At 47.7% G+C, this 27,755-nt stretch overlaps 1 protein-coding gene across 2 annotated transcripts in view; it reads left to right on the top strand.

Annotated features, from left to right (window-relative positions):
* The window catches only part of LOC142258071 (carbohydrate sulfotransferase 8-like), a 53,153-nt gene extending 26,582 nt beyond the window's left edge, over positions 1–26,571 (top strand). For both annotated transcript variants that reach the window (XM_075330523.1, XM_075330524.1), the window contains exon 3: positions 24,079–26,571. In XM_075330523.1, the coding sequence (XP_075186638.1) occupies positions 24,079–24,872 (794 nt within the window). In that variant the 3' untranslated portion in view covers positions 24,873–26,571. The remainder of the gene's footprint in view (positions 1–24,078) is intronic.
* The last annotated feature ends 1,184 nt before the right edge of the window (positions 26,572–27,755 follow it).

Below are 27,755 nucleotides of genomic sequence, written 5' to 3' on the forward strand. Positions count from 1 at the left end.
AGGACAGTCCATGGAAAAGGAGGTTAGGTCAGGTCGGGCAGGAGGGATGGAGGTCAGTACGAACATTACCAGGTGGCAGGAAAAGAAATAGAGAACTTGTGGCGCCCTGGACAAGCCAGGACGTCACAGGTACTACATCAACACACCCCACACCCCTGCTAGGCACATCTAGGTCAAACACAAATCCTTGTTGCCTTCCTCCAGGGGCTGATGTCCACACCAGGGGGTGGGCCAGGTGGCTGGTCCCGCCCACCGAGGAGTTCACAGTCCTGGAGGTGGGAAAAGGAAGGACAGTTTTCAGATTAGTTTTGGAGAGTGAAGTGGCAGTAGAGGAGACTGACCGTGTCCGGGTGCGTGGCCCGGGCACATACAGCAAGGTTGGCAGACGGTGGTGACCGTCTGCAGGAGAGGCTGATTGGAGTAACCCGTAAGGACCGGGGACGGGCGGTGGCCCGCTGGTACCGGATCAGTGAGTGAAGAGAAGCCAGCACCATTCGGCAGGGCCTACGGACCCCGACCAGGCTGGGAGTCGCCGTAAAACTGGTCAAATCCGTTAGCGAAGGGAACCTCCGGGGATTCCCAGCAGTCAAGACCCGATTGAAGGCAACAGCTCACACCGTAAAGGGAAACACAGTCACCGCCAAGGCTACAGTTCCCAGGGCCAGAGCCTGCGGGCAAAAGGGGCTCCCTCAGCATCCATCCAAGCTGGGGAGCGGGTTACCGGTGGGAAGCCATTGGAACCGTAAACACAACACAGGTGCAGGGAAAGGCAGTCACCATCAACCTACCGGGAGAAGCTACCGCAGCCGTCTGTGGGACCCGTCCATCCAGCCGTTTGTTTGACCAGAGACTCCATGTAAATTACTGGCTGAGTGAGTACCACCGTGCCGTACGGCACAGCGCTGCCCCCGCGACCCTGCACCTCACCAGGCCCTGTAGCCCGCCTGCCATCATCCTCCCCACTCCTTCACCGGGCCCCGGGACAACCGATCCCCCTACCCACGGAGGGGAGAAACAACATCCTAGCTGCTCCCTGTCACCGCTCCCGGGATCCCCGTCCAGAGCAGCGGTGGTGTCACAACCTCACCACAACCGTGGGTGGCGTCACGGACTAAATCCCCCAATCCAACCACCCCTTTCACTCACGGGCGAGGAGCGTCGCTCGAGTCCCCGGGATCCGGCCTACCGCTCGAGCCACCGAGCAACGGCAGCCGCAGCAGCCGGACCCGAGCAGTGGGTGAGCGCGGCGTCCCCTCCTCCGTCCGCGACAAACTTCTCTCAGGAACAGGGCACGCAGTAGAGCTGGAAATATTACTGGCGGTGTCCTGGAGGTAGCAGCAACAAGATATCGTGGCGCAACCCCTAGAATAAGGCCAGAACAAACAGGATCCTCCCAAGGACTCTAAACACCAGAGGCAGGATACATGCACCGGCTCAGGGACAGAAGAGCTCTGCATTAATCATGACAAGAGGCGTTTGCTTGGAGGACTGTTCATATAATATGTTCGGCATGAATGACAGAAAATTCAGCTATGTTATGTATCCCAGAACATATAGAATACAGAACATTGCAGCATTTCATCTATTTCAGCTGAAAACGCAAAGAAAATAAGTCTTTGAAGCCCATAACCCAGTTATTTGTTCACCCACCAGTTTTTCTTTAACAATTTTGCTCACTATTGGCCACCACTTCCAAGGAACACAACATGACATTTAGGACATACACCTAGTCATTATGTCATTACAGCTAGGCCATTCTTATCGACCTGCTGCAGTAAGGACAATACCGCAGTCATAGGTCTGGGCAAAAATCAATTGAAAAGGTCATGTGTATAGTTAGATTGCAAGGGAAGCTTAGCAGCACACAACATATGGAGCTTTGATGGCAACTGGGCTTGGACTTAAGCCAGCGTCACGCGGGATGATCTATCGTGCGATCGCACGAGTGATCGTACCCGCCCCCATCGTTTGTGCGACACGGGCAATTTGTTGCCCGTGTCGCACAAAGTCGTTAACCCCTGTCACACGTACTTACCTTCCAAATGACCTCGCTGTGTGCGGCGAACATCCTCTTCCTGAAGGGGAGGGACGTTCGGCGTCACAGCGACGTCACTCAGCGGCCGCCCAATAGAAGCGGAGGGGCGGAGATGAGCGGGACGTAACATCCCGCCCACCTCCTTCCTTCCGCATTGCCGGCGGGACGCAGGTAAGCTGTGTTCGTCGTTCCCGGGGTGTCACACGGAGCGACGTGTGCTGCCTCGGGAACAATGAACAACCGGAGCACAGAAGGAAGACCGCCATTTTGAAAATGAACGACGTGTCAACGAGCAACGATAAGGTGAGTATTCTTGCTCGTTCACAGTCGTTCGGAGGTGTCACACGGTACGATATCTCTAACGATGACGGATGTGCGTCTCGGAATCCGTGACCCCGACGACATATCGCCCGATATATCGTACCGTGTGACGCCGGCTTTAGGCTCACGTGGACTTTTGGCCCCAGATGTGAAGATCTCTGCAGGTATTACATTACGATATAGTGATGTTTATGACATGTTCACCTATCTTGCAAAATATGATGTGTGCTGTTATGTAAGTTGCGTATATGTCTTTTTTGTGTCTGATTTTTAAGTGGTATATGTGTATTATATGCTTCTAAAACATGAGTGGTGTGTTTACTGTTTGTGTCTAATATGTTAGCGGTGTGTGTATTGTATAAATCAAATATGCGAGTGGTGTGTGTGCTGTATCCGACTAATATGTGAGCGGTGTGTGTGCTGTATCCGACTAATATGTGAGCGGTGTGTGTGCAGTATTCGACTAATATATGAGTGGTATGTGTGCTGTATCCAACGAATATGTGAGCGGTGTGTGTGCTGTATCCGACTAATATGTGAGCGGTGTGTGTGCTGTATCCGACTAATATATGAGTGGTATGTGTGCTGTATCCAACTAATATATGAGTGGTATGTGTGCTGTATCCAACGAATATGTGAGCGGTGTGTGTGCTGTATCCGACTAATATGTTAGCAGTGTGTATGCTGTATCCGACTAATATATGAGTGGTGTGTGTGCTGTATTCGCCTAATATATGAGTGGTGTGTGTGCTGTATCCAACTAATATGTGAGCGGTGTGTGTGCTGTATCCGACTAATATGTGAGCGGTGTGTGTGTGATGCCCTGGACTAGCCAGGTAGTCACAGATAGCCCCATGCACTACACTGTCCCCAAATAAGGTGTCAGCAGCCACCCAAATAAACCCTGGTTACCTCCCTCTGGGTTTGATGTCCACACCATGGGGGCGGAGCCTGGCGGTTGGCCACGCCCCCCAGGAGTTCACATGCCCAGAGACAGGAAGTTCAAGTTCAGATCAGTTTGAGGAGTGAAGTGGAGCAGATGAGTTTTGGAGTTGAGAGGAGAATCTGTCTGTGCCCTGGGTAGGAGCCCGGGCACTGTGACCAGGAGGCAGATGGAGATGGCCGTCTGCAGGAGCCGGGAAGATAGTCCTGGTGGAACTGTAGGTAGCCGGGACAGGGTAGTGGCCCGCCGGTACCGAACCGGGGTAAAGCGGGCTTATTATGTGAGCAGTGTGTGTGCTCTATACGACCAATATGTGAGCGGTGTGTGTGCTTTATCTGACTAATATGTGAGCTGTGTGTGCTGTATCCGACTAATATGTGAGCGGTGTGTGTGCTATATCCGACTAATATGTGAGCGGTGTGTGTGCTGTATCCGACTAATATGTGAGCGGTGTGTGTGCTTTATCCGACTAATATGTGAGCGGTGTATGTGCTTTATCCGACTAATATGTGAGCGGTGTATGTGCTCTATCCGACTAATATGTGAGCAGTGTGTGTGCTCTATCTGAGTAATATGTGAGCGATGTGTGTGCTGTATCCGACTAACATGTGAGCGGTGTGTGTGCTCTATACGACCAATATGTGAGTGTTGTGTGTGCTGTATCCGACTAATATGTGAGGGGTGTGTGCTGTATCCCACTAATATGTAAGTGTTGTCTGTGCTGTATCCCACTAATATGTAAGTGGTGTCTCTGCTGTATCTGACTAATATGTAAGTGGTGTGTGTGCTGTATCCGACTAATATGTGAGTGCTGTGTATGTGCTGTATCCGACTAGTACGTGAATGATGTGTGTGCTGTATCCGACTAGTACGTGAGTGATGTGTGTGCTGTATCCGACTAATATGTGAGTGGTGTGCGTCCTTTAACACTAGAACTACTGAGGTAGTCATTTTGACTACTTCGCACTATGTATTCAAGTAGTAAAAAAAAAGTCAGTAGCTCTAGTGTTAAGCATCTAATATCTCAGCGTAGTGTGTGCTGTATACAGCTAATATATGAGTGATACATATGCTGTATAATGTCAACAGGGTAGTGTGTGTGCTTTATGCATCTAATATGTGAGTCCTGGGTACTGTATGCATCTAATATGTGAGTCCTGGGTACTGTATGCATCTAATATGTGAGTCCTGTGTACTGTATGCATCTAATATGTGAGTCCTGGGTACTGTATGCATCTAATATGTGAGTCCTGGGTACTGTATGCATCTAATATGTGAGCAGTTGTGTGTGTACTAGATGCATCCAATACATGACCTGTATGTGTAAGATATGCATCTAAAATGTGTGTAGTGTGCAATACATGCACCTAGTGTGTAAATGCTGTGCATACTATACCTGGGCAAGGGGCGGCCCGTGGGCCACATCTGGCCCGCCTACTGTCTGTGACCGGCCTGCACCTCTTAGGTCAGAGTTGGAGGCGTGGTGCCAATTCTTCTCCTGCCGAGCGGGAACTTTCCAAATGACACATGCGCGCCGTCCTGATGACATCAGGGCGCGCGCGTGTGTCACAGAGAAAGGTGCCGGGCAGGGAACAGAGGACAGATTCTTGCGTTCCGCTGTGCGGAGTTTCAGGATCGCTCCCTGCCCTTGCTCGCCGGTCAGTAATGAGGGCAATCTGATCTGTTGTTTAGAGCTCCAGGCTCTAGGGGGTCCTTGCCGTATCGCTCTCATCACACGCTGCGTGCCGGGCAGGGAGCGATACTGAAGCTCCGCACAGTGTAGGCAGCGGAACGCAGGAATCTGTCCAATGTTCCCTGCCCGGCACTTTTCTCTGTGACATATGCGCGTCCTGATGTCGTCAGTATGGCGCGTGTGTGTGACATTTGAAAAGTTCCCGTCCAGTAGGACAAGAAGTGGCACCAGCCAGGGCCTGTACGGAGAGAACCAACGGCAGGGGCCCCTACAAGAACAGCAGCAGCGTAGCCAGGGCCCGTACAAGAGAAGAAGCAGCTCAGCGGGGGGGGGGGCCCGTACGGAGATGCTTAAAGAGGGGACAATAAGGAGGGAGGGGTGAGTGGTGACTAATATACTGAGGAGGGGACAATGGGGGGAAGTAATGATATAGTATATGGGAATGTTGTGATGCAGTTTTACAAATGTAATATATAGGGGTGTAGTGATGTAGTTTATTACAGGTATAGTATATAGGGGTGTAGTGGTGTAGTTTATTACAGTTGTAGTATATAGTGATGTAGTTTATTACAGGTGTAGTATATAGTTATGTATTTTATTACAGGTGTAGTATATGGGGGGTGTAGTGATGTAGTAACTTACAGGTGTAGTATATAGTGATGTTGTTTATTACAGGTGTAGTATATGGGGGGTGTAGTAATGTAGTATATTACAGGTGTAGTATACTGTATAGTGATGAAGTTTATTACAGGTGTAGTATATAGGGGTGTAGTGGTGTAGTTTATTACAGGTGTAGTATATAGTGATGTAGTTTATTACAGGTGTAGTATATAGTTATGTATTTTATTACAGGTGTAGTATATGGGGGGTGTAGTGATGTAGTAACTTACAGGTGTAGTATATAGTGATGTTGTTTATTACAGGTGTACTATATATAGATATGTAGAATATTGATGTAGTATATTACAGGTGTAGTATATAGGGGTGTAGTGGTGTAGTTTATTACAGGTGTACTATATATAGATATGTAGAATATTACAGGTGTAGTATATGGGGGTGTAGTGATGTAGAATATTACAGGTGTAGTATATGGGAACTTAGTTTTACATATATATATATACAGTGCCTAAAAGTAGTCTTCAACCCCCTGCAGATTTAGCAGGTTTGATAAGATACAAATAAGTTAGAGTCTGCAAACTTCAAACAAGAGCAGGATTTATTAACAGATGCATAAATCTTACAAACCAACAAGTTATGTTGCTCAGTTAAATTTTAATAAATTTTCAACATAAAAGTGTGGGTCAATTATTATTCAACCCCTAGGTTTAATATTTTGTGGAATAACCCTTGTTTGCAATTACAGCTAATAATCGTCTTTTATAAGACCTGATCAGGCCGGCACAGGTCTCTGGAGTTATCTTGGCCCACTCCTCCATGCAGATCTTCTCCAAGTTATCTAGGTTCTTTGGGTGTCTCATGTGGACTTTAATCTTGAGCTCCTTCCACAAGTTTTCAATTGGGTTAAGGTCAGGAGACTGACTAGGCCACTGCAACACCTTGATTTTTTCCCTCTTGAACCAGGCCTTGGTTTTCTTGGCTGTGTGCTTTGGGTCATTGTCTTGTTGGAAGATGAAATGACGACCCATCTTAAGATCCTTGATGGAGGAGTGGAGGTTCTTGGCCAAAATCTCCAGGTAGGCCGTGCTATCCATCTTCCCATGGATGCGGACCAGATGGCCAGGCCCCTTGGCTGAGAAACAGCCCCACAGCATGATGCTGCCACCACCATGCTTGACTGTAGGGATGGTATTCTTGGGGTCGTATGCAGTGCCATCCAGTCTACAAACGTCACGTGTGTGGTTGGCACCAAAGATCTCGATCTTGGTCTCATCAGACCAGAGAACCTTGAACCAGTCTGTCTCAGAGTCCTCCAAGTGATCATGAGCAAACTGTAGACGAACCTTGACATGACGCTTTGAAAGTAAAGGTACCTTACGGGCTCGTCTGGAACGGAGACCATTGCGGTGGAGTACGTTACTTATGGTATTGACTGAAACCAATGTCCCCACTGCCATGAGATCTTCCCGGAGCTCATTCCTTGTTGTCCTTAGGTTAGCCTTGACTCTTCGGACAAGCCTGGCCTCGGCACAGGTGGAAACTTTCAAAGGCTGTCCAGGCCGTGGAAGGCTAACAGTAGTTATATAAGCCTTCCACTTCCGGATGATGCTCCCAACAGTGGAGACAGGTAGGCCCAACTCCTTGGAAAGGGTTTTGTACCCCTTGCCAGCCTTGTGACCCTCCACGATCTTGTCTCTGATGGCCTTGGAATGCTCCTTTGTCATTCCCATGTTGACCAAGTATGAGTGCTGTTCACAAGTTTGGGGAGGGTCTTAATTAGTCAGAAAAGGCTGGAAAAAGAGATAATTAATCCAAACATGTGAAGCTCATTGTTCTTTGTGCCTGAAATACTTCTTAATACTTTAGGGGAACCAAACAGAATTCTGGTGGTTTGAGGGGTTGAATAATAAATGACCCTCTGAATCAACTTTTCACAATTTAAAAAAAAAAAAAGAAATAACATTCTTTTTTGCTGCAGTGCATTTCACACTTCCAGGCTGATCTACAGTCCAAATGTCACAATGCCAAGTTAATTCCGAATGTGTAAACCTGCTAAATCTGCAGGGGGTTGAATACTACTTGTAGGCACTGTATATATATATATATATATATATATATATACTGTGTGTGTGTATATATATATATATATATATATATATATATATATATATACACTGTGTGTGTATATATATATATATATATATATATATATATGTCGCGGGCGGAGGAGGGGACGCTGCGCTCTCCCACTGCTCGGGTCCGGCCGCTGCTGCTACTGCTGCTCGGTGGTGGCTCGAGCGGTAGGCCGGATCCCGGGGACTCAAGCGGCGTTCCACGCCCGTGAGTGAAAAGGGGGGAATTGATTGTGGGGATTTGATATTGTCGCCACCCACGGTTGTGGTGAGTTTGTGACACCACCGCTGTTCTGGACGGGGATCCCGGGAGCGATGACTGTGAGCAGCTTGGATGTTGGTTCTCTCCTCCGTGGATAGGGGGGTTGGTTGTCCCGGGGCCCGTTAATGGGGTAGGGATGGTTTACAGGCGGGTTACGGGGCCTGGTGAGGTGCAGGGTCGCGGGGGCAGCGCTGTGCCACACGGCATGGTGGTACTCACTCAGCCAATGATGAACACAGAGTCTCTGGTAAAACAAACGGCTGGATGGACGGGTCCCACAGACGGCTGCGGTGTTTCTCCTCCCAGCAGGTTGATGGTGACTGCCTTTCCCTGCACCTGTGTAGTATGTACAGTTCCAATGGGTTCCCACCGGTAACCCGTTCCCCAGCTTGGATATGTGCTGAATGAGCCCCTTTTGCCCGCAGGCTCTGGCCCTGGGAACTTTAGCCTTGGTGGTGACTGTGTTTCCCTCTCACGGTTGGACTGTTGCCTTCTGTCGGGACTTGGCTGCTGGGAAACCCAGGAGGTTCCCTTCGCTAACGGATTTGACAAATTGCACGGCGACTCCTAGCCTTGTCGGGGTCCGTAAGCCCCTGCCGGATGGTGCTGGCTTCTCTTTGCGTACCGGTCCTGTACCGCCGGGCCACCGCCCGTCCACGGTCCTCACGGCTAGCTCCAATAGGCCTCTCCTGCAGACGGTCACCACCGTCTGCCAACCTTGCTGTTTGTGCCCGGGCCACACACCCGGACACGGTCAGTCTCCTCCTTTTCCACCTTACTCTTCAAACTCTACAACTGATCTTCAACTGACTCCTTTTCCCGCCTCCAGGACTGTGAACTCCTCGGTGGGCGGGACCAACCGCCTGGCCCACCCCCTGGTGTGGACATCAGCCCCTGGAGGAAGGCAACAAGGATTTTGTGTGACTTAGGTGTGCCTGACCGGGGGTGTGGGGTGTGTTGGTGTTGTTATCTCTGGCCCCTGGCTTGTCCAGGGCACCATATACATATAATATATATATATATATATATATATATATATATATATATATATATGTGCAGCTCTGTCACCATAGAAGAGGGGCCCAGGTACAATTTCTTGCACAGGTACTCTGAGCTGTCAGTGTCCGCCCCTGCTGCTGAGAGGAGCAGGCGCGAGGGAGAGGCTATGTGTGCACTTTGCGTTGTAGTGCCTGCAGTTAATTCTGCACGTTTTCCTGCCCTTGGTTTTTGACAAAATGGCTTTTGACCATTTTTTAGCGCTAAAAACGCATGCGTATTTACCGCGTTTTCAGCGCTTTTTGCCTGCTTTTTCACCTGCGTTTCTGCAGATGCGTTTTGTAGATCAAGACACTGTGAAATAAAGTTGAAACAGTCAAAAAGAATGAAAAAAGAAAAAAAAAGGATAAAATTTACTTTAAATAAAACTATATGGAAAATCATCAATTTTAATGAAATAATAGCGGCTATGCACATTTTAACAGAAAAATAGGTAAAGTTTATTATTTTTTAGCATTTAAATTTTCGGTTATTGTGTGTGTGTAAAGGAACATTATAACCCTTTAATTTTATGCCAGAAAAGCATGCGTTTTTGAAGCCAAAAACGCAGTGAAAAAGCAGGAAGAACACAGGAATTTTGGTTTTCGTTGCATTTTGCCATTTCTCATTGACTCCAATGTTATGGAAACGCTGCAGAAATGGCAAAAACAATTGGCATGCTGCTTCTTTTTCTGCATGTTTTTTGACCCAAAATATGCAAATTAAACGCTGCAGGAAAAAAAAGCAAAGTGCGGACAGAAATTCATCTTTTCCCATAGACTTTGCTGGAAAACAAAAACGCATGCGTTTTGGCACAAAAACGCAGCCGCACAAAATGCAGCGGAAACGCGGGGAAAAACGCAAAGTACGCACATAGCCATATGCTGCAGCTTGACCCCACATATCTGCCGTGTAGCAGTATCTGCCGGGATCCGAGACCTCAGAGATGTCTTTTGCTAAGGCTCCTTTTGAAGTGGTTTGATGAGCACATCAGTATGTAGAGCGCATCTAGTAAATGTGAATACAGGGTGGTGGTTATATACAAGTCATACCCAGATCTGATCATATGCCGGTCTTTGAAAAACTTGCTATTTTAGGTCAAGATGTGACGTTAGTTTTTTAAATGTCAAAGTTGAAAATTTTCTAAAGTGAACAATCACAAGTTCATCATCTCATCATTAAATAATGATGTAATTAGGTCCTCCATATTTTCATTGAATATTTGTATTGTTTAAATTACTGTTTCTTTATGAAGGGATAGTGTATATACTATATACAGTATTGGGTAGAACTGAGTTAATTATATTAGTCCGGCCCTCTAAAACCATCCTAATTTCTCATGCGGCCCCATGGGAAAATTAATTGCCCACCCCTGCTCTAATATGTGAACAGTGTACAGTGTCTTGAAAATATATTCACCCCCTTGTCTTTTTATTTATTTTGTTACATTACAATTTGTGTTTAACCCCTTAGTGACGGAGCTAATTTTCACCTTAATGACCAGAACCAAATTTTGCAATTCTGACCAGTGTCACTTCATGAGATTATAACTCTGGAACGCTTCAACGGATCCCAGTGATTCTGAGACTGTTTTTTCGTCACATATTGGGCTTCATGTTAGTACCAAATTTAGGACAATACTTTTTGCGTTTATTTATGAAAAAAATTGAATTTTGGCAAAAATTTTGAAAATTTAGCAATTTTCAACTTTTGAATTTTTATACCGTTAAACCAGATATTTCTGTGACACAAAATAGTTAATAAATAACATTTCCCACATGTCTACTTTACATAAGCACAATTTTGGAAACAATTTTTTTTTTTGTTAGGAAGTTAGAAGAGTTCAAAGTTTATCAGCAATTTCTCATTTTTACATCAAAATTTGCAAAACCATTTTTTTAGGGACCACATCATATTTGAACTGACTTCGATAGGCCTAGATGACAGAAAATACCCAAAAGTGACACCATTCTAAAAACTGCACCCCCCAAAGTACTCAAAACCACATTCAAGAAGTTTATTAACCCTTCAAGTGCTTCACATGAACAAAACCAATGTGGAATGAAAAAAAGCAAAAATTAAATCTTACCTAAAAATGTTGCTCTAACCCAAATTTATTCACTTTTAGAAGAAATAACAGAACAAAATGGACCACAAAACTTGTTCCCCACTTTGTTATGAACGCACTGATACCCCACATGTGGTCAGAAACCTCTGTTTGGACAAATGGGAGGGCTCGGAACAGAAGGAGCAATATTTGAATTTTGGAAAGCAAATTTGGCTGAAATAGATTGCGGGCACCATGTTGCATTTACAGGTCCGCTAAGGTACCTAAACAGCAGAAACCCCTCACAAGTGATGCCATTTTGGAAACTAGACCCCTTAAGGCTTCTATCGAGGGGTATAGTGAGCATTTTGGACCCACAGGTACTTCACAGTTATTGATAACGTTACATTGTCACATTGAAAATTTTCATTTTTTTTCTCAAAAATGTTGCTTTAGCATCAATTTTTTCACTTTTTCAAGAGGTAATTCCAAAAATTTGACCCCAATGTTTGTTACCCACTTTTTAATGAGCGCTATGATACCTCACATGTGGTCTGAAACCTTTGTTTGGACAAATGGGAGGGCTTGGAACAGAAGGAGCAATATTTGAATTTTGGAAAGCAAATTTGGCTGAAATAGATTGCGGGTACCATGTTGCATTTACAGGTCCGCTAAGGTACCTAAACAGAAGAAACCCCTCACAAGTGACGCCATTTTGGAAACTAGACCCCTCAAGGCTTTTATCTAGGTGTATATTGAGCAGTTTGAATCCAAGAGTACTTCACAGAATTTGATAAGCTTAGGTTGCCATATTGAAAATTTTCATTTTTTCACAAAAATGTTGCTTTAGCATCAAATTTGTTACTTTTTCAAGAGGCAACAACAAACCGTGGACCCAAGATCCAATGTCTTATGAGCACAGGGATACCCCACATGTGGCCAAAAACCTCTGTTTGGATAAATGGGAGGGCTTGGAATGGAAGGAGCACCATTTGAATTCTGGAAAAGTTGAAATAAATTGCGGGCACCATGTCACATTAGCAGGGCCCCTTGGGTACCTATACAGCAGAAACCCCCCACAAGTGACCCCATTTTGGAAACTGGATTTTATTCAGGAGTATAGTAAGCATTTTGAATCCACAGGTACTTCACAAAAATGTTGCTGTAGCAACAAATTTCTCACTTTTAGGCTATGTGGCCATGATCCAGCGACACGGCGTCTAGTACACAGTGTCAGCCTTCCTGCAGAGATATGAGTGTTGTCCACGGGAGAACGCAGCTGCCCATGACCACGATTTGGGTTCAGGCTGCTGTGGACTTTAGTTCTATTTTACCTGCAGAGAACACTCTTGTCTCCGCAGCATAAACTGACATGCTGAGGCTCGGGAAGCTGCGCCACAGGTCGGTTTATGCTGCAGAGAAAAGAAGCACAGTGGGCACGGGATTTCTAAAAATCCTTCCACTGTGCTTCTACTGCACCTCGCAGCGCTATGGACGCAGGGAAAACACTCTGTGACCAAAACGCTGCAAACCCTGATTGTGGGCACATAGCCTAAAATGCTACAATGGATGAATGGATAGATGTCAAACATATATAACGTCCCACCCCCTGCATATTCTAAGCTGGCGCCCTTTAGTGCCTTTCATGTGGCACTAAAGGGTGCCTAGGGGTTAGTGATGTCACGACATCTAAACAGATACCCGACATCACTAACCCAGTCAGTAATAGAAAAAAATAAAGACAAAAAAAAATTTATTTGAAAAAACACTCCCCGAAACATTTCCTCTTTCACCAATTTATTGAAAATAAACAAATTCCGGTCGCTGTAATCCATTTTGGAGGTCCCTTGACGACTCTGGACCTTCTAGAATATGGGGGGTACGTTCAGGGAACGTATCCCCCATTTTCTGGAAGAGCAAGCTCTCCATGAGCAGTGTGGGTGCAGTAATCTGATAATACTGCACTCACACTGCCCCGGTCGAACCTAGGACAGAGTGACCTGCAGTAACCTCATTCCAGAATACGAGGGGCACGCTCACAGAACGTACCCCCCATTTTCTAGAACAGCAGGCTCTCCATGTGAGGAGTGTGGCTGCAGATTACTGCACTCACTCTCCCCCGGTCCACAGTACAGCAGCATGTGCAAGCAGCGCGGTCAGCGTCCCTGCTTGTAAGGATCCAGCTGACAGCCGCTGTCTGCACATGCGCCGCCAGCTTTCCAGAGGAGGCGGAGTGATCGCGGGGACGGAGCAGCAGCCAGGTAACGGAAGACCGGGGGCTGAGGGGGGGTGACGGCGGGAGACCTAGCGGGACCTGGGGACACCTTTCTGTCGCATGTGACGTGTCACATGCGGCAGAAAGAGCAGGATGAATGCGGCCGCGCGCTACTGTGCGCTGCGCGCCGCCATCTTGCACGCTCCGGAGGAGGGAAGGGGGAGCGCTCTGGAGAACATGAGGGTGCTCCGGGGGACCAGAGATCTCCGGTGTACCGGTACCGGAGGAGGGGTCAGGGGGAGGACATTTCCCTCCGATCTGAAATGTTTTATCATTTCAGATTGGAGGGAAATGAATGCAGAGCCGGCGGCGGCAGTTTTCGGCGCGCGTAGGCGCCATTTTGGATGTCCGGTGGGGGTGGGGGTGGTGGGGGTTGATTTCTCCGGTACCAGGGGCTTTGGGGGCACTAGAGGATTATATTTCTTTATCATCTGACATGTTTGATCATGTCAGATGAGAAAGAAATCAGTATTATTTGCCATTTTTTTTTTTATGTGTACGTCGGTATACGGTGTATACCGGCGATCACATTATCGGGGTCCAAAAAAAACCCCTTGTTGCCTCAGGGATGGAGGAGCGTCAGTAGGCGGCACCGGCGTCTTGCGGCCGCGCAGGAACTGAACTGACTGAGGACCCAGCGGCGAGTTTTTTTTATTTTTATTGTTAAGCTGTGTGCGGCTGTGCGAAGGTATGGGGGGACAGTGCCAGCACAAAGCAAACAAACAGAGCAAGGGGCATACAGAGCACGGGGTAAGCAAACAGAGCATGGGTGGGAAAACAGAGCACGGATGAGCAAACAGAGCACGGGTGGGCAAACAGAGCACGGGGCAAACATGGAGAGCACGGGGCAAACATGGCTGCAAGGATGGGGGAAACGTGCAAAGATGGAGAGAAACGTGCAAAGATGGGGGAAACATGCAACGATGGAGAGAAACATGGCTGCAAGGATGGGGGAAACATGGCTGCAAAGATGGGGAAACATGCAAAGATGGGGGAAACATGACTGCAAGGATGGGGGAAACAAGCAAGGATGGGGGGGAACATGGCTGCAAGGATGGGGGGAAACATGCCAGGATGGGATACATTTAGCAGGAAGGGGAACATGCCAGGAAGGGGTACATTTACCAGGATGGGGGGATACATTTACCAGGATGGGGGGATACATTTACCAGGATGGGGGTAAACATGAAAGGATGGGGGGAAATATGCCAGGATGGGGGTACATGAACATGCCAGGATGAGGAAAAATGCCAGGATGGGGAACATTTAGCAGTAAGGGTGACATTTATCAGGATGGGATACGTTTACCAGGAAAGGGGCCATGATGGGGACAAATATACCAGAATGTAGGAAATATAAGTAAGGATGGGGGACATGTTTACCAGGAAGTGGCCAGGAAGGAGGATATAACTACACAATGAAGGGGGAGGGGAGCAACTCGTACATCTTTATGGGATTTGAAGATGTTCAGACTTTGAAATGTAGATATGGGTTACAGGGTGACATCTGATTGCATTTCATGCTAATATCTCTGTTTAATATGCTGCAATTTTTTCCAGAAAGATCAATCCAACTGCTGTGTCTGGAAAGGGCAGGGGCTCAGCTTCAATATGTGGTAAGCACGAATGAGCGTGATGCCCCCTGCTGAAGAGAAGAGAAGACGGCAAAGGTAAGATCACAATCAATTATTTACATAATAGGATTGGTTGGCACTTCGGGAAAAAAAATGGGTTTAGGGGAGGGCTACAGTTTGGGCACTCGGCCTGTGAAAGGTTCGCCATGACTGGTATATACACACCATTTCTGAAAGGCCACAGAGGCTGCAACACAGAAGAGGCCCCACTAAGCAAACACCATGAAGACCAAGGAGATCTCCAAACAAATCAGAGACAAAGTTGTTGAGAAGAACAAGTCAGGGTTCGGTTCTAAAAAAAATATCCCGATTTCTGATGATCCCCCGGAGCACCATCAGATCCATTATCATCACATGGAAAGAACATGGTACCACAACAAGAGAGGGCCACCCACCAAAAGTATCAGCCTGACCAAGGACGTCAATAAACAGAAAGGCAGCACAGAGACCAAAGGTAACCCTAAAACAGCTGCAGAGCTCCCAAGCTGAGATGGGAGAATCAGTCCATATGACCACAATAAGCTGTACACTCCATAGAGCTGGCCTTTAGGGAAGAGTGGACAGAAAAGGCGAAGATGGAGGGTAAGAAACACAGGGATATTCTTGAGCAAAACCTGCCAATGAATTGAGACTGGGACAGAGGTTCACCTTCCAACAAGACAATGATCCACAGCATACTGGTAAAGCAACACTCGAGCGGTTTAAGGGGAAACGCGTAAATGGATTGGAGTAGCCTAGACACAGCCCAGACCTTAATCCAACTTAGAATCTGTGGTCAGATTGGAACATTGCTGTTCGGAGGATACCATCCAACTTGAAGGAGCAGTTTTGTCTTGAGAAATGAGCAAAACTCCCAGTGGTAAGATGTGTAAAGCTCATAGACTTATCCAAAAAGAATCGCAGTTGTAATTGCCACAAAAGAAGGCTCTACAAAGTACTGACTTTAGAGGGGTGAACAGTTATGCACACATGAAAAATGCCAAGGGGATGAATACGCATCTTATGAGTGAGTGGTTTGTATTGTAAAGATCTAATATGTTAATGTGCCGCCCCAGGGCTATGGGGTACTCGGTCCTGGGCGATGTATTGCTGGAGAAATGTCACTGGGTGACCAATGCCTGGTTCCATGACCCTGGGGGTCGCTTGTAAAAGGGGGAGTATTTACAGGGGAGATGAAATTACAGTTTTTGTTGTGACACCACTTGCAGCTATTTAGTGGAACCTCCGCTGCACAGTTCTCACTACTGGGGCTCGTGTTGGGGACAACCTTGATGTTGGGCCCTCCGCAAGTACGGCCAGGCCCCACGGGATAGATGATGTTGTTGGGCAAGGAAAGAAGGCAGACCACACAATGGATTGCAGTGTAACTTGTTTCTTTTACTCACTCAGTTGTTGTACTGGTAACCTGAGGGGTGCTGGTCTTCACCACAGGTCCCCCCAGTTTCATTGCCGGTGTGGTAATGTGTCGCCCTGGACAAGCCAGGGGACACAGGTAACAACATACACACACCCCCACCCCCAGCAGTTCACAGCAGACATCCCCAAAGTGACCTGCTTTCTGCCTCGGGCTCAGACTGACACACCAGGTGGGCGGAGTCAGGAGATGGAGACGCCCACCCAGGAGTGAGCTGGCCTGAGGCAGGAAACAAGCGCAGTCAAGTCCTAGGAGAGGAAGAGAGAAGGTCTGCAGAGAGGCAGACATAGCCAGGGGCCTAGGTTGGAGCCTAGGGCCTCGTACAGAGAGTCCGGCAGACGCTAGGTGCCGTCTGCAGGGAGCCGGGGAGACAGCTGGTGGAACCGCAGGTAGCCGGGGCTGGGCAGTGGCCCCCCGGTACAGAGTCGGGGAGCCAGCTGGAAGCCGGAGTGCAGGAGAAGGGTGTACGGGAGTGGAAGAAAGGACTTACACCACCAAACTGGGTCAGGGGAGAAACAGCAACCGCAGCCGTCTGTGGGTACCCGTCCATCCAGCCGAGTGTTTTACTAAGAGCTGTGTCATCGTCTCAGGCTGAGTGAGTACCACAGTGCCGGAAGGCACAGCGCTGCCCCCGCGTCCCTGCGCCCACCAGGCCCTGCATCTCCCACCTCATCACTGGGCCCCGGGATCACCAACCCCTACCCACGGAGGGGCAACACAACAACTGGCTGCTCCACATCACCACTCCCGGGTTCCCCATATCGAGCAGCGGTGGTGCTAACAAATCACCACAACCGTGGGTGGCGTCACGGACAATATACTTCATCCCAAAACCCAATCCCCTTTCACTCACGGGCGAGGAGCGCCGCTCGAGACCCCCGGGATCCGGCCCACCGCTCAAGCCACCACTGAGCAGTAGCAGCTGGACCCGAGCAGAGGGGTGAGCGAGGTGCCGGCACCCTCCTCCCCGCCCGCGACAACTTGGTGTCACAAACAGGATCTTACCACTCTGCCGTTGGGTAGAGGTGCGCCTTGTGACCGCCAGAGGTATCCGGCTGAAAAATTTCGGAAGTCGCCATCTTTGGCGCGAAAATTTCCCGCTCGAGCGTCTTCCCCGAGCAGGAAAGGCGCGAAAGTGGAGCCCCGCCCCCTGAAGAAGGAAGTGCTAAAAAGAAGCTAAGGGGGACGGGATGGCGTCTGGCCGCATGTGAACCGCGGCTGTGGAAGCAGCGACGCCAGGACTCTGCCAGCATTTGGTTCCTGGAAGAGGCCGCCGCAGTGATGCACCGACCCGTTACCCCTGTTACCGGTAGCGGAGCCCGCAGCGTCTGTGGGGGAGGACTCAGACCTGGGGTCCCCAGGCCTCACCTTTGTCACCACCCTGCCACCGGCCCCGGCAGTCCACCCGGCCGCGACGGAGATGACGACGGCTCCGGCAGTCCGCCCGGCCGCAACGGCAGCGAAGTACCGGTCCCGTTGACCAATCTGGAGCCGTTCCTGGACTGGGGTCAAGGGGTGCTGCCTGGGCTTTAGGGGCAGCACCAAGGCTAGGTTATTTGGGTGGGTGAATGAAGGAACCGTTACCCTGTTATTATTAAAAGTGTTGGACTGTTACTGCAACGTTAAAGTAATGTGCATCCCGTTTTGGGAGGGTTGAAAATGCTTGTGTTTGATGTTTTGATCTTTTGCAGTTTAAAAGAAAAATAAAACCGGTGATGGACGGGCAGCCCGAGGACGGTCTGCATTTTGCTAAGGGGGAATGTGTCGCCCTGGACAAGCCAGGGGACACAGGTAACAACATACACACACCCCCACCCCCAGCAGTTCACAGCAGACATCCCCAAAGTGACCTGCTTTCTGCCTCGGGCTCAGACTGACACACCAGGTGGGCGGAGTCAGGAGATGGAGATGCCCACCCAGGAGTGAGCTGGCCTGAGGCAGGAAACAAGCGCAGTCAAGTCCTAGGAGAGGAAGAGAGAAGGTCTGCAGAAAGGCAGACATAGCCAGGGGTGTGTGACGCCCTGGCAAAGCCAGGTTGCCACAGAAAGAGTTAATCCTCCTTGGTAATCTGATCTCACACCGGTGCAGCAGGACAAACCACAGCCCCCAGTGTAAGAGAAAAGCAGAGCTGAGGGGAGGGGCTGGAGCAGAGTGTTTGGAGAGAAAGAGAGAAGAGAAGTCTGGAGTTGTAGCTCCCAGGCTGATAGCAAAGCGTGCTCCGAGAGGGCCGGGACAGGCTGCGAGTGAGGAAGGGGCCAGAGGTAGCCGGGCAGGGTAGTGGCCCCCCGGTACCTGGGTGACCCGGATCACTGCAGGGGAGTGTATTCGCTGTTCCCGGCTGAGGAGAAAGAGGAAGAGAGTGGAGAGAAAGGCACCTGGCTGCAGGGAAAGAACAACACGAGCTGCTGCACCGTGTGTGGGACACTAACACCCCCGTACCGAAGGCTGCGGACACCGGCAATTCCTAGTTACCAGTGACTCTGTGTGAACTATTTGTGAGTACGCCCGTGCCCTCAGGCACCGCACCGCAGCACTGCGCCCTGCTCCCTGCTTACCCCATCACCGGGCCCCGGGACAACCAACCCCCTACCCACAGAGGGGAGAAATAACATCTAGCTGCTCCATATCATCACTCCCGGGATCCCCGTCCAGAGCAGCGGTGGTGTTCCACAATCACCACAACCGTGGGTGGCGTCACGGACAATCTCCCTTAACAAAACCCCTTTTACTGTGGAGCCTGGGATCACAGACCGGGTCACGCTACCGTGATACCCACAGAAGTGACCTCGTGGCCCGGATCTGAGTACCCCTGATCCCCGGGCGACACAGTAACCTGGTGGCTTCTTTCCCCTGCACCTTTCTCTAGTTGGTAGGTCCCTGTGGCTTGGAGCATCTGGTTCTCTTTCAGTCTTAGTTCGTATAACAGGTAGCTTGAAACCCTGGGGGTCGGTTTCTCTGGTCCTGTTCCCCGCTTCTCTCGTTGCTACTATGTTCCTAACTTTGCGGTCAGTGAGGTCCTGGATGGTCCCCTCACTGTGCAGATTTGATAAGGTCTGCCTGGAGCATTTGCCTGACCTAGGATTCTGTACCCCGTTGGTGCTATGTGTTGTGAATACATTTTGACTAGGTTCCAGTTTGGGGCTTCCTCTTGTGGTCAATGCTGGTAGTGAAGTTGGCTTGCTGACTAGAAACCAGACAGCTGGGGATGATTGGCAATAAGGTTGTTCTGACTGGGCCTATATAACTGAGTAGTGTTCTCTTGTTCCTGGCCGGTGCTCAGTGTTGTTTCCTGTGTGCTAAGGATATTCTGAAGCCAGCCCTTCCTTCTGTGTCTACCAGAACTCCTTTCAGATAAGTTTGGTCTGTATACCTCTGCTGGTGGTTTCCACCTTCTTGTTGTTTTTCTGTTTAGGTACTAAGGCTTATTTCCTATATTTTCTGTGTGGAGTTCTGGGTGGACTTGGATCATTCCCTGTTGGGAATATCTGTGTACCTTGCTCCATATTCTGCTATGTATTTTCTTTTGTCATGCTTGGTACTAATTTCAATCCCTCCACTATATTATTAGTGTTTTGTTTGGATCCCAGTAACACCCGAGTACTTATATAGTGGGGGAGAGTACGTGTGGGCTCAGTATATTTCCATATCAGGCGTGTTGGTTCTTTTTCTAGGGTATTGCACGGCTGCAGACAGTGTGCTTTTCTGACATTTCCTATTTACAGTCATATGAAAAAGTTTGGGCAACGCTATTAATGTTAACCGTTTTTCTTTAGAACAATTTGGGTTTTTGCAACAGCTATTTCAGATTCATATATCTAATAACTGATAGACTTAGTAATATTTCTGAATTGAAATGAGGTTTATTGTACTAACAGAAAATGTGCAATCTGCATTTAAACTAAATTTGACAGGTGCATAAGTATGGGCACCTCAACATAAAAGTGACATTAATATTTTGTAGATCCTCCTTTTGCAAAAATAACAGCCTCTAGTCACTTCCTGTAGCTTTTAATGAGTTCCTGGATCCTGGATGAAGGTAAATTTGACCATTCCTGTTTACAAAACAATTCCAGTTCAGTTAAGTTTGATGGTCGCCGAGCATGGACAGCCCGCTTCAAATCATCCCACAGATGTTCAATGATATTCAGGTCTGGGGACTGGGATGGCCATTCCAGAACATTATAATTGTTCCTCTGCATGAATGCCTGAGTAGATTTGGAGCGGTGTTTTGGATCATTGTCTTGCTGAAATATCCATCCCCTGCATAACTTCAACTTCATCACTGATTCTTGCACATTATTTTCAAGAATCTGCTGATACTGAGTTGAATCCATGCGACCCTCAACTTTAACAAGATTCTCAGTGTCGGCATTGGCCACACAGCCCCAAAGCATGATGGAACCTCCACCAAATTTTACTGTGGGTAGCAAGTGCTTTTCTTGGAATGCCGTGTTTTTTTGCCTCCTTGCATAACGCCTTTTTGTATGACCAAACAACTCAATCTTTGTTTCATCAGTCCACAGGATCTTCGTCCATAATATAACTGGCTTGTCCAAATGTGCTTTTGCATACCTCAGGCGACTCTGTTTGTGGCGTGTTTGCAGAAACGGCTTCTTTCGTATCACTCTCCCATACAGCTTCTCCTTGTGCAAAGTGTGCTGTATTGTTGACTGATGCATAGTGACACCATCTGCCGCAAGATGATGCTGCAGGTCTTTGGAGGTGGTCTGTGGATTGTCCTTGACTGTTCTCACCATTCTTCTTCTCTGCCTTTCTGATATTTTTCTTGGCCTGCCACTTCTGGGCTATACAAGAACTGTAGTACCTGTGTTCTTCCATTTCCTTACTATGTTCCTCACAGTGGAAACTGACAGTTTAAATCTCTGTGACAACTTTTTGTACCTTCCCCTGAACAACTATGTTGAATAATCTTTGTTTTCAGATCATTTGAGAGTTGTTTTGAGGAGCCCATGATGCCACTCTTCATAGGAGATTCAAATAGGAGAACAACTTGCAAGTGGCCACCTTAAATACCTTTTCTCATTATTGGATACACCTGCCTATGAAGTTCAAAGCTTAATGAGTAGTGATGAGCGAGTACTAAAATGCTCGGGAGCTCGAGGCTCGGGCCGAGCATCTCAAAATACTCGTGTACTCGGCCCGAGCACCGAGCCCAATGTTATCCTATGGGAGACCCGAGTATTATTCTGAAATGACCCCCGGCAGCATGTAGAAACCATAAAACTGTAAATTAAAAAAAAAAACGTGCGTGTGTGTGTAAGCGTGCATATATATATACACGCGGAGTGGAGTGCGGGAGGGGCCGCAGCCGAGCGGGGAAGTGTCGGGCTAAAGGCACGGTCATGCTGTGCGGGCCGGCCAATCACTGTAATTCCACAAGTAACAGGGCTGTGGCATTGCAGTGGTCTGCCAGCCAATCCCTGCATAAGGGATGGCTGTAAAAAGAGCGCCAACATGAAGACCACGAGTACAGCACGAGTATCGCGAGATTACTCGGTCCCCACCGAGTAGCCCGAGTACAGTGATACTCGTGCGAGTACCGAGTAGTAACAAGCATACTCGCTCATCACTATTAATGAGGTTACAAAATCAATTTAGTGCTTCAGTAAGTCAGTAGAAAGTAGTTAGGAGTGTTCAAAACAAGAAATTGATAAGCATGCCCATACTTATGCACCTGTCAAATTTAGTTTAAATGCGGATTGCACATTTTCAGTTAGTAAAATAAACCTCATTTCAATCCAGAAATATTACTCAGTCAATCAGTTATTAGATATATGAAACTGAAATAGCTGTTGCAAAAACCCAAATTGTTATAAAGAAAAAAGGTTGTTCTTCGTTCCTGCGGCAGCACACATTGCTGTGTGTGTAGCCGAAGGAGCGAGGAACATCTCTTTACCTGCGTCATGGCTGCAATGCGGAAGGAAGGAGGTGGGCGGGATGTTTACGTCCCGCTTATCTCCGCCCCTCCGCTTCTATTGGTTGCCTGCCGTGTGACGTCGCTATGACGCCGCACGACCCGCCCCCTTAGGAAGGAGGCGGGTCGCTGGCCAGAGCGACGTCGCAGGGCAGGTAAGTGCGTGTGAAGCTGCCGTAGCGATAATGTTCGCTACGGCAGCTATCACAAGATATCGCATATGCGACGGAGGCGGGTACTATCGCGCTCGGCATCGCTAGCATCCACTAGCGATGTCGCAGCATGCAAAGTACCCCTAACAGTTATTTTAATCCTACATGTCTGTCTAATTAATCAAATAATGTAATCTATTTTCCAATGTACTTTGATTAAAAAGTCTCTACCATTCCCTCAATACATTATCTTATTTTATTTACCTACTTCCAGTTTGATGATGTTTTGTTCGAGAATCCCAGTGGTGTATGCTGGGATACTCAAATGAGACGTCATCAGGAGGCAAAGGCTGCGGTCACTGCCGCCACCTCTGTCCTGAGCCAGAAACGAAACGTCATCAGTGACATTCTTTTCAGGAGCTAGGCTAATCTGTGCCCTAATAAGCACATGTCAGTTGTCAATTATGATGTATGCTCAGTGCAAGCTCCCTTGTCGTTGTGCAATATTACTGTCAATGCACAGTGCACAGTGGCAGTGCACTCCCTCTAATGAGAAGTGATGAGCTGGCAAGAGAGTGCACTGTCAGTGCACATTTTAAGAAGAGTATATGGCAAGAATAAAAAACAGAGACCACATGCAGTGCTGCTTTTTATGGCACTGAGAAATGGGTGAATGGTGCCCCCTGACACCCAAGGATGCAGCAGGTGTTAGCTATCTACAACAGTTAAAACCATACTGCAACGGCCATGACCGGTGGTAGCACTGCTGGTTGTTGTTTATCCCCTAGATGCTGAAGTTAGTAACAGCAGTGGCTTTAAGATGGTTAAAATATGGATGGGACTCCTCATGCCACTAATAGGACACGATTGTATAAAAGTAAAAGATTGATATTAGATCTGTATATAAATTGTACAGTTGTTGTCTAAAGCCTGCTTTACACGTTACGATTCAGAATACGATATCGTATGCGATCGTAACTGCCCCCATCGTATGTGTGGCATGTTCAATATGTTGAACGTGTCGCACAAGCGATTATTTCCCGTCACACGTACTTACCCGTCCATACGACCTCGATGTGGGCGGCAAACATCCACTTCCTGGAGTGGGAGGGACGTTCGGCGTCACAGCGACGTCACGCGGCAGCTGGCCAATAGAAGCGGAGGGGCGGAGATGAGCGGGACGTAAACATCCCGCCCACCTCCTTCCTTCCGCATAGCTGGCGGGAGCCGCGGGACGCAGGAAAGATCTGTTCAATGTTCCCGGGGTGTCACACACAGCGTTATGTCCTGCCTCGGGAACATTGAACAACCCAACGTGCAATTTTAAGGAAGTGAACAACGTGCATGCGATGAACGGTTTTACGTTCAATTGCAATCGCACGTAGCTGTCGCACACTACAACAACACTAACGATGCCGGATGTGCGTCACTTACGACGTGACCCCGCCGCCACATTGTTAGATTTTTTTTGTAGCGTGTAAGATAGGAGTAGGCTTTTGAACCCTACCTTTAGAATCAAAGGCAAAATTTTGTGTTCTTAATTGTACAATAAATTTAATATAATCTTTAATTTTCTTATTTAGATGACATATCATTCACACAAAAGAGCCGGAAAAGCATATTGAAATCAGTTTGCATGCGACACAATCTCAAAAGCTCTTCATGGAAAATAGACCCTCATGTCGCCAGCCAGCTAATGGTGGAAGAGACTCACAAGTTCCTGTACTGTGAAGTTCCCAAAGTTGGTTGCTCGAATTGGAAAAGAATAATAATCCTATTAAAAATGAATCTAAATCTAAAAGCGGAGTATCTAGAGCATGATGAGATCCACAACAACGCTGAATTAAAGAGACTGAGTGATTATCCTGAACAGGAGCAGAAGAAAATGCTGGAGACATATATTAAAGTGATGTTCACCCGGGATCCATTCCAAAGGCTTGTTTCTGCCTACAGAGATAAATTACTCCATGGTGTTGGATATCAAGGAATAGAAATCCCTCGTATAATAAAAGCAAAGTACAGAAAGGATAAGAAATCCACAGAAAATGTGAACTTTAATGAGTTTGTTCAATATTTACTAACTGAGAAACCAAAGGAAATGGATGTACACTGGAGGCCGATGCATTACCTCTGTGACCCATGTAACATCAATTATGACTTTTTGGGAAAACTGGAGACCGTGAAAAAGGATTCCGACTATGTTCTGAAGGTTCTAGGTGCCCCATCTGCACTGAAATACCCCGAAATCAAGCAGTTCAATGAATCCAAGACAGACACAAAAACATCTAGTGAATATTTCTCTAAAATTTCTCTTCAACTCATAGAAGCTTTGGTTGCGATGTACAGACTCGATTTTGAGCTGTTTGATTATTTATAGGCAGTTGAATATTTGTTGTCAAGAGGGTCCATTAGCAAAGACTCATACCCTGCCATCAGCCCATAGTGAGCCTTTTATTTAAAGGTAAACTATCATTTGATTCATGTTTCCCAATTCACAGGAACATGGAACAGACATTGGCTTGGCGATTCCAGCCAGATATGTCTTAGGCGGGCTTTACACGTTGCGACATCAGTAACGATATATCGTCGGGGTCACGTCGTTAGTGACGCACATCCGGCACTGTTACCGACATCGCACCGTGTAAACCCTAGGAGCGACGATCACCGATCGCAAAAACGTCAAAAATCGTTGATCGGTGACACGTCGCTCCATTCCATAATATCGTTACTGCTGCCGGTACAATGTTGTTTGTTGTTCCTGGAGCACCACACATCGCTGTATGTGACACCGCAGGAACGACAAATATCTCCTTACCTGCGTCCTCCGGCAATGCGGAAGGAAGGAGGTGGGCGGGATGTTATGTCCCGCTTATCTCCGCTTCTATTGGCCGGCCGCTTAGTGACGTCGCGGTGACGTCGCTGTGACGCTAAACGCACCTCCCCCTTGAAAGAGATATTGTTTGGCGGTCACAGCGACGTCGCCGAGCAGGTATGTGCCTGTGAAGCTGCCGTAGCGATAATGTTCGCTACGGGAGCAATCACCACATACCGCATGTGCGACGGGGGCGGGTGCTATCACGCTTGACATCGCTAGCAATTGCTAGCGATGTCGCAACGTGTAAAGCCCGCCTTACTCTGAAACACTGTGGTGTTTCATAAAAATAATATAGTTTGAAAAGCCGAACAAGGACTGAGGAGGTGTAACTGTTCCGATGTAGCACAGACGGCTTGAGCACACACCGCTCCAGTTGATTGACAGGTTTATCTATGTCTGTACAAAAGGAGAATCATGTCAATCAACTGGAGGGGAAGGGTCAGAGGCCGGTTGGTGATTGTATTTGACTAGTCAGGCCTTTCCTCTACCTACAGTCTCCGAACAGCTTTTCAAACCGAGTTTTTTTCTGAAACACATTTCAGAGTAAAACATACCTGGCTGGAACCATATAGTAAGCCTCTGATTCATGTTGTCTGTGGTTCAGGTAACTCTGAGAAGGCCACCGGCTACATTATTAATTGCCGGTATGTACCACATAAGTGGTGTGATCCTGAGGAGTGCTGGTACTTTTAGTGCCACAAATGTATGTGTAGTAATATTTACAGGGTCAGGATTACAGGTGGCTGGAGAGATGGGTGGGTCTGGCCAACTACATACCTCACCCATGCGTGTGTTTGACATGTGTCTGACAGGTCACATGAGAGATTTAATAGAGTCTGTTGTTTGGCACATGGAGAGACTGGAGTCAGTAGGGACAGTGCTGAGCTCTGTTTGAAGGAGCCTCTGTGAAGAGGTCCAGTATGAGGCTGACAGGAGACAGTGTGAGGAAGCTGCCAGGCATGAAAAAACCTCATAGAGAGGTGTATGGACTCACATTAGTGAGTGTGTGGAGAGACTGCTAAATCTCCTGAAAGGAATGGACTTGGAATCCGTGGATTAATCCTGTCCTGGGCCACTGTGATCACAGTGGGCGAGCCACAGTTTGTTTATTTTGCTTTGCTTTTTTTATTTATTTAAGAGGCTCATGTTATGTTTGAGGATCAGTTTATGCTGTTTCGAATAAACCTGCTGAACCTTTAAATGGAAGTGAGTCCCTATGCTACCTCAAAGACCAGCAAGTGAGTGAGTAACCCCATTATGCAGAGTGTGAACTGTGTGCAACATCACACAACATAAAATAATGATAGGTTCATTATAATATGGTGGCACTATTCTGACTCATGGATACATAGGACGTGATGGCGCCTGAACTAGCCATTTTCTTCCTGGGCTATTCGTATTGACCTGTACTCTCGTTCATATCGGTTCCTCAGATAGTTTAACTCAGCCACAATCACATTGTAAGAAAACTCCAGGAAAAGAAGAATGTTTAACTGAAATCTTGTACTATGATAAAAGTAACAGGTAAAAAGAGTGATTTTCTACAGAGAGCATAGAGCATGTTACATAAGATGGCTGGTACTAAACACTACATGGAGACGAAGGGCGGGGAATGCTGACATCACAGAGCTACAGGGAGGAGGAAGGGACAAAATGCAAAGAAAGTCAAACCTTCTAACTAGGAACAGAAATACAATAACATTGAATAATTCCCAAATCGTGGAACATGACAGGCACAAAGGGATTCTCATACAGATTTAGGGTTTAGGCACATTGCAAAGCCAAATTTTGTTCTGTTATGGTTCATTTTTACCTTGACACCACTTACACTCTTAAAGGGTATTCCAAGCAGTTCAATCATAGTCCACTGTGGCAGTTCTGAAAAATATTCAGGTTTAGAAAATTGAATTTATGTGAAAATATGGATCCAAAGATCTGGCCCCCAAACTTGCCCCATTTGATAGCTTTGTCTTTACCTGGATGTCTCTGTAGTTTTTTTATTTTATGCAACATGATAAGCACAGTTGACCCTGAGCAATGAGACAACAATATATTGATGCTTCTGTAGCGCCCCACTGGGCAGGCATTTTAACCTACTCGTTGCCGGGCCGGGGCTGCAGATCCCCTGCATCGTCATGGGGTGGCCTGGCCCGGTTCCGTTGCCCCGAGGCGTACAGAATGGAGGGTTGGAGGGAGGCAGGGAGGATGGAGGTTGTAGTTCAAGGTTAGGAAAGTCTTTTAGGATCGTGACGCCACCTAGTGTTCGCGGCCAGGAATGGGAGCCGCCGCTGCAAGGTCTCTCAGTATTACTCCCCACATGCGGAGCGGGCCCCGGGAGGACGTGTGATGATAGTCCCCGTTGGCGCCGCAGCACTGGGCGACGGC

Source organism: Anomaloglossus baeobatrachus, chromosome 12 (genome assembly GCF_048569485.1).
Source record: "Anomaloglossus baeobatrachus isolate aAnoBae1 chromosome 12, aAnoBae1.hap1, whole genome shotgun sequence".
Classification (NCBI taxonomy): domain Eukaryota; kingdom Metazoa; phylum Chordata; class Amphibia; order Anura; family Aromobatidae; genus Anomaloglossus; species Anomaloglossus baeobatrachus.